Here is an 8,004-nt window from a genome sequence, read left to right as displayed (position 1 = left end):
CAACAACTCCAGCCAGAGCCCCGCTCTACCTGAGAATTCACCCGCAGCCTTGCCAGCTATCGAGCCTGAATTCCCGCAAAACGTCGGCCCACAAGCTCATCCATCTACTTCAAACTGCCTCACACAACGCATGTCCACAAACTCCAACTAAACTCAAGACGTCTGCAAACCAAGCCATGCAATAAAGCCAAACTCTCACTGCTCTCCTAGCAGTGCACCCTCGGTAACGTATATAGCACGCTTTAAGAGGAAGCCTCGCGAAAATAACTACTCTCCAACAAAGACTAAACCTTTTATAAATTTTTTGAAAGACAAGACTCGTGTGACTAGAAAGATTTCAAACAAAAAACTCACCCTTCAAGCCTCCCGCCCGTCCACAGATCCATAAGTATTTGACTGCAAGGATCCAGGCAACCTAATCCTTAAACATTAGTCCACGCCATATTCATATGTCGATAAACATCGCTGTTATCCTCCAGACTAGTCACTGGTGTGCAGTAGCGTCTTTCACACAAACAATAGTATTTGGTAAACAAAATGGCCGCTGATCTTTGATTGACACTCCATTGAGCCAATAGCTGAAAGGAGAGGTGTCGCCATCCAATGAGCTCCTAAAACTCGATACGGTTCCGCCCTCTCTCGACAATTTATGAATGAACTCAGCTGTAAAAGACTTTGTGAATTAATTGTGCCAGATATGCTTGCGAATTTAATCATGTTAAGATCCCTAACATGTTATTTAAACATGAATTAAAGTAAAGCCCATAACAATCATTCCATTAACACAGTTTCTACAAAGCGGTGACTTTTTAAAGTTCATAGTTTGATGTTGGCATTTGATATATTTAATTGAAATAAATAAAATAATAAAAAAAATAAATAAAAATAAAATAAAAAATAAAATAAATAAAAAACCCTCTGCCACATCTGATAGCCATTTAACTTCTGAGAAGATTATTACCCAACCAGCGAGATACATTGACCACATCGAGCACAGAAATTCAACCGTAATACGCCAGTGACTCATATGTTCATACACAAGTGTCATATTTAACCTTATAATGGCACATCGGTTGGAGGTGAAAATGGCAAAGAAACAAACTTCCTGCTTGACTGCTATGAATAGGAGGTAGACATTTCTGATAAATGGAGTAATGATTCATCTATTGACTCAGCGTTAGATACATTCGCATTTTAAACTAATTCTATATCATTAAGGGGTTAAACTCCACTCCACCACTCAGTCTTCAAGAGGTACTTCCAGGACCACCAGACAAGCCACACCCCATATTCTCAGCTCTGCTTCCATCTGCCATCCTGTGGGGGGATAAATGTCTACTCCTACCATCCTCGCACACGGCGACAACAAAGCTCACAGCTGCCCATACCCTTATTAAGACGCCTCGCATGGACATCAGCTAAAACAGTTTATGTCTGCTGTACATGTACGATGTTGTAAGATTTAATTTCTGATTCTCTCTTATTTCTCATTCTAGAGATCATGACAGCCGGCCCCAGAACCTGACCTTCATCCAACCTATTACATTCCACATCCATTCCAAATACAATCACAATCTACACAAAGGATACATTTCTAAACCAGCTATGGTTCTAAACCAGCTATGTGTATGTTGGATCCAATTCCAACAAAATTACTGAAAGAATTGCTACCTGTTATAGGAGAACCTCTTCTTAACGTTATCAACTCTTCTTTATCTTAAGGCCATGTTCCAAATCCTTACAAGTTAGCTGTTATTAAGCCTATTAAGAAACCACAACTTTACCCCAGCAACTTAGCTAATTATAGGCCTATTTCAAATCTTCCATTTATGTCTAAAATGCTAGAAAAAGTTGTTTAAGTTCCAGGTGTAAGTTCCAACGTTTCTCCTACTGTAGTTTTTTCAGAGATATTTTGCCTGTTGGCCTTTTTGTTCCTCCGTTAACTCAGTCCTATTTTATCTGCATTTTTTGTTGTTCCAAATCTGGATTTTTGTTTTTGTAAATAAATCTCTCAGTGCAAGTACCGTCTCGCTTCTGGGTTCATTATCCACCTGTGGCTGAGTGTTTAAGCACGCAGACTCTGATACGGGAGACCTGTGTTCAAACCCCGTCCCTTACAAAATAACCAAGCCAAGAACAAACATGAACCCGGAGACACACAGCCCTCAGGATCTTTTTGCCACAGTAGCCCAGCAGGCTTCTACAGTCCAGTGACATGAGCAAGTCCTAGTGCAGCAAGAAACACTCATGGCTAAGCATTCACAGGTACTTTCTGACATAATGACTTCCAGCCCTACTTCCTCTGTAGCCTCAGTAGCCAATGCAAAGACTCGAGTAACCTCTCCACTGACGGAACCTCGCCTGCCACCACCTCAATGCTTCTCAGGTGATCCTAGTGTATGTGATGGGTTCCCAACCCAATGTGCTCTAACTTTTGAATTACAGCTATCTACCTTTCCCTCAGATCGGGCCAAGATTGCGTATGTAATCACCCTGCTGTCTGGTAAGGCTCTTTCATGGGCTACTGCAGTTTGGAAAGCTAAGGCCCCATTCTGTTCCAGTTTTACGGCTTTCGAAGAGCGGGTCTAAGCGGGTTTTTGATCACCCCCACAGTGGCTGGCAAGCCTCTAAGAAACTCCTCACCCTTCAACAAGGTAGTGGTAGTGTGGCCGAATATGCCATCCATTTCCGAACTGTCGCAGCAGGGAGTGGCTGGAATAATGAGGCACTCATGGTCTGCTTTCAAAATGGGCTGTCGGAGGAAATTAAAGACGACCTAGCAACCTGCTCTGGACCATGAGACTTTGATGGACCAAGCTATTCGCCTCGATAATTGTCTGAGGGAAAGGAAGCTGAACTGTTCCTCAGCCCCCACACCACCCTCAAACTTTACAAACTTCTCAAGAAGTTTTAGAACCCATGCAGTTGGGCAGAACTCGTCTCTCTCCTACTGAAAGAGAACGCCGCATGAGAGAGCGACGTTAAGAAGAGGTCACTGGACGATAGCTTCGCTGCGTTTGTTTGGAGTTCGCTGCGTTTGTTTGGAGTTTAGATTCGCAATTTACATTTTTATCATAAAATACCTCCTCATTCACTAAATATTTATCTCTCCTACTTGGGGTGAACAATCCCCTAACACACTCATACAAACAAATCTACTTTTAAACGTTCTGTCTCTCGAGCATCCGCTTGGTGTTTGTAGCTTTAGCCTGCTAGCACCGCTGGTCAGCTAAAGCTACCAACCTCTTTCACTCATTTATTTTCTCACTTTCTGGCTTTGCTCTTCACCTTGTACAATGTCGCTTGCGTGTCTGTCCTTGAGTGCAGGAGAGGCATCGATGGAGGCGCTGGAGCTGGAGCTGGAAGCGGTGGAGTCCCAGATTCGCTCGCTGGAGACGAAGCGAGAGGGCATCAGGGCTCTGCTCTTAACCCGTACTCGCTCGTCTGAGGTAAGTGTCCGATACAACGACAATCTCCCAGTTTCTTCAACCCCGCGTGTTTCTCTGTCCAGGCCCAGCGCACCGAGGACGCGGTTCGCCCAGGTGTCGTTCACGCCGACTCCCGGCTACCACGGCCCCTGGGTGCAACCGCAAAAGGTGCTTGCCAGGTCCCGGGGCAGAACGTCTCCTCCTCCGGTGTTCGAGATCCCCACGGAGAACCGCTTCGCCCCTCTCCGCGAGACGGGTCGCGATGTTGCCATCATTGGCGACTCAATCGTCCGCCACGTCCGCTCCACTTCCTCCAAAGGTAACAAAGTACGCACTTTCTGCTTCCCTGGTGCCCGAGTTAAGAATATTTCTGCACAGATACCTACTATCCTGAGCGCTGCCGAGAGCCTCGGTGCCGCCGTCCTCCACGTGGGGACGAACGACACCGGGCTCCGGCAGATGGAGATCCTGAAGAAGGACTTCAGGAGCCTGATCGAGACGGTTCGACGCACTTCGCCCGCCACGCAGATCATTGTTTCTGGACCGCTTCCTACCTACCGCCGAGGAAATGAAAGGTTCAGTAGACTTTTTGCTCTGAATGAATGGCTATTAACATGGTGTGAAGAACAGAAATTGCTCTTTGCCAATAACTGGAATCTTTTCTGGGAGCGTCCTAGGCTTTTCCGCGCTGATGGGCTGCACCCCAGTCGAGCTGGAGCTGAACTCCTGTCGGACAACATCACCAGAATACTTCGCTCTATCTGACTAGTAAGTAAAAATTCACAAAATTCACAATTTAGCCACACAGACTCCTATTCGTCCCACATAAATAACAGTAATGCATACCTAGCTAACCCCATAGAGACTGTGTCTGTTCCTCGTATTATTAGATCAAGAAACAAACATACTGTATGCTCCAGAAATAATCTATTAAGAATTAAACCAGAAAAAACACTAAAAAGTGAAAATACAAATTTCATGAAGCTTGGTCTCCTAAACATCAGGTCACTAGCACCTAAAGCACTTATCATAAATGAAATAATAACAGATAACAATCTTAATGCACTCTGTCTCACTGAAACCTGGCTGAAACAAAATGACTATATTAGTTTAAATGAGGCAACTCCTCCAGGATTCTTATATAAACATGAGGCTCGTCAAACTGGTCGTGGTGGTGGAGTCGCGTCAATCTTTAGTGATATTCTTAATGTTAATCAGAGAAACGGACTTATGTTTAGCTCCTTTGAAGTACTAGCGCTTAATGTTGTCCTTCCAAACACTATGCAAAAACCTATGTTATCTCTCGCTCTAATCACCATATATAGACCTCCAGGACCCTATGTCAATTTTCTAAAAGAGTTTTCTGATTTTATCTCTGACTTACTAGTTAAAACTGATAAAATACTAATTGTAGGAGACTTTAACATCCACATAGATGACGCTAACGACACATTAGGGCTCGCGTTTACGGACTTGCTGGTCTCACTAGGAATAAAGCAAAATGTTATTGGTCCAACTCATCGCCTAAAGCATACACTAGATCTAATTCTGTCTTATGGAATTGAGGTCACTGATGTAGACATTATACCACAAAGTGATGATATTACAGACCACTACCTCTTACTATATAAGCTGTGTTTACCTGAAATTAGCAGATCCGCTCCGATATATCGTCCTAGTAGAACTATTGTTCCATCCACTAAAGATGAATTTATAAATAACTTACCTGATCTTTCTCTACTTCGAAATGCACCCGCAAACGCAAATGACCTTGATGTAGTAACCAGCAGTATGGATGCCATCTTTACTAGCACTTTAAATACTGTGGCACCCATCAAACTAAAAAAGGCTAGAGAGAATAAAACTACACCGTGGTATAATAGTCATACCTGCGCTCTCAAAACAGCAACCCGTGCCCTGGAACGTAAATGGAAAAAAACTAATTTAGAAGTCTTTAGAATTGCATACAAAGACAGTATGTCCAGCTATAGGAGGGCTTTAAAATCTGCCAGGGCTGAGCACCTCCGCCAACTGATAGAAAATAATCAAAACAATCCTAGATTCTTATTTAACACCATCGCTAAATTAACAAATAATCGGTCATCTTTGGAACAAAACGTTCCACCGCAAATTAGTAGTGATGACTTCATGAATTTTTTCAGTGATAAAATAGAAGGCTTTAGACAGAAAATAGGAGATATTAAACTTTCTGCACCGCCTTATACTTCAGATCCAGTAAACACGCCTCTGAATCTAAATAACCTACAGTGCTTTAAAATCATAGAACAGGAAGAGCTAGACAAAATTATAAATAGCTCTAAATCAGCTACGTGTATATTGGACCCAATTCCAACAAAGTTACTGAAAGAATTGCTACCTGTTATAGGAGAACCTCTTCTTAACATTATCAACTCTTCTTTATCTTTAGGCCATGTTCCAAATCCCTACAAGTTAGCTGTTATTAAACCTATTATTAAGAAACCACAACTGGAACCCAGCAACTTAGCTAATTATAGGCCTATTTCAAACCTTCCATTTATATCTAAAATACTAGAAAAAGTTGTTTCTGCTCAATTATGCTCCTTTCTGCAGACCAACAATGTTTTTGAAGTGTTTCAGTCAGGTTTCAGAGCTCATCACAGTACAGAAACTGCATTAGTGAAAATAACCAACGATTTACTCTTAGCTGCTGACCAAGGGTGCATCTCGCTATTAGTTCTACTCGATCTTAGTGCGGCATTTGACACCATTGACCATGGTATCCTTATTAATCGCTTAAAGTCTACAGGTGTCCAGGGACAGGCCCTACAATAGTTTAAGTCATACTTATCTGACCGTTACCAGTTTGTAAATATAAATGGACAGCCTTCACAAATCAGCCCAGTAAAATACGGGGTGCCTCAAGGATCAGTTTTAGGCCCTTTACTGTTTACAATATACATGCTACCCCTGGGAGACATTATTAGAAGACATGGGATCAGCTTTCACTGCTATGCAGATGATACTCAATTATATATTTCAACTAAACCTGACGAGACGTCTAATCTGTCCAAGCTAACTGAGTGTATTAAAGATGTTAAAGACTGGATGACCAACAATTATCTTCTCTTAAACTCAGACAAAACAGAATTATTACTTATTGGGCCTAAATCCTGTACACAGCAGATCTCACAACTCGATCTACAATTAGAGGGATACAAAGTTAGTGTTAGTTCTACTATAAAAGATCTGGGTGTCATATTAGACAGCAATTTAACTTTTAAAAATCATATTTCCCATGTCACAAAAACTGCTTTCTTTCATCTGAGAAATATAGCTAAGTTACGAAGTATGCTATCCATCTCAGATGCAGAAAAGCTAGTCCATGCTTTTATGACTTCTAGGCTGGACTACTGTAATGCTCTGTTTGCTGGCTGCCCAGCATCCTCTATTAACAAACTTCAATTAGTACAAAATGCAGCTGCCAGAGTTCTAACCAGGTCTAGAAAATTTGATCACATCACCCCAATTTTATCCTCCTTACACTGGCTACCTGTTAAGTTTCGTATTGAATTTAAAATATTGCTTCTTACATATAAAGCTTTAAATAATCTAGCTCCTGCTTATCTAACCAATCTTCTGTCTCGCTACAATCCAACTTGCTCTTTAAGATCTCAAATCTCAGGACTTCTGGTAGTACCTAGAATAGCAAAGTCGAGTAAAGGAGGTCGAGCCTTCTCATTTATAGCTCCTAAACTCTGGAATAGCCTTCCTGATAACGTCCGAGGCTCAGACACACTCTCCCAATTCAAAACTAGATTAAAGACCTATCTGTTCAGTAAAGCATACACTTAGTGCACCACTTAGGGGGCTTCCACACAGGTTATGCATCTTGCTGATATACACTGTGAACATCAGCTACGCTAATTATTTTCTTTATTCTCCATTTTTACCTGGGGATACTCTTCCCGAGGCCCTCAGACTATGCAGAGTCACTGATTCGATCCAAGACCAACGACGAGATGATCCCAAGGTTTCCATATCCTGGACCTGGCCGAATCCTGAACAACTACTGCGATGGTCATGGAAGAGTGGAGAACATGAGACTGTTTCCTATGACGCTCCAGAGACAGACGAGTCTTCGCTGAGGCCAGCTTCCAGCCTCCGCCACTGAGACTGCAGCTCTGCACAAGACGTTTGGCCAGCGGAGAAATTAAAATGGTCGTGCCCAACTGAGCCTGGTTTCTCTCAAGGTTTTTTTTCTTCACTTCCGCCTTTAGTGAAGTTTTTTTTCCCTCTCCGCTGTCGCCACTGGCTTGCATGGTTCAGGATCTGTAGAGCTGCGCATCGTTGGATTTGCTCTTCAATATTTGGACTCTCAGTAGTGATTATTAAACCACACTAAACTTAGCTAAACTGAACTGAACTTAAACACTACAAACTTAACTACACTGTTCCTATTTACTGTGACCTTTTATGTGAAGCTGCTTTGACACAATCTACATTGTATAAGCGCTATACAAATAAAGGTGAATTGAATTGAATTGATGTTGCCTATATTGTGGTCTGCCTGGTCACTTTCGTTCTACCTGCCCTC

General features: G+C 42.4%; 1 protein-coding gene across 2 annotated transcripts; it reads left to right on the top strand.

Moving 5' to 3' along the window:
* The first annotated feature begins 3,069 nt into the window (after nt 1-3,069).
* LOC130241351 (uncharacterized) lies at nt 3,070-7,664 on the top strand. Of its 2 annotated transcripts, none has more exons than XM_056473065.1 (2): nt 3,070-4,196; nt 7,389-7,664. In XM_056473065.1, exon 1 carries the CDS (start codon nt 3,297-3,299, stop codon nt 4,191-4,193), a length of 897 nt encoding a protein of 298 aa, XP_056329040.1. In that variant the 5' UTR covers nt 3,070-3,296; the 3' UTR covers nt 4,194-4,196; nt 7,389-7,664. The 2 variants fall into 2 exon arrangements, with proteins under 2 accessions (XP_056329040.1, XP_056329039.1); XM_056473064.1 differs by having other exon boundaries at nt 7,381-7,664.
* Nucleotides 7,665-8,004: the final 340 nt, after the last annotated feature.

Source organism: Danio aesculapii, chromosome 15, assembly GCF_903798145.1.
Source record: "Danio aesculapii chromosome 15, fDanAes4.1, whole genome shotgun sequence".
NCBI lineage: Eukaryota > Metazoa > Chordata > Actinopteri > Cypriniformes > Danionidae > Danio > Danio aesculapii.
This window is presented reverse-complemented; position numbering and strand designations above follow the sequence as displayed.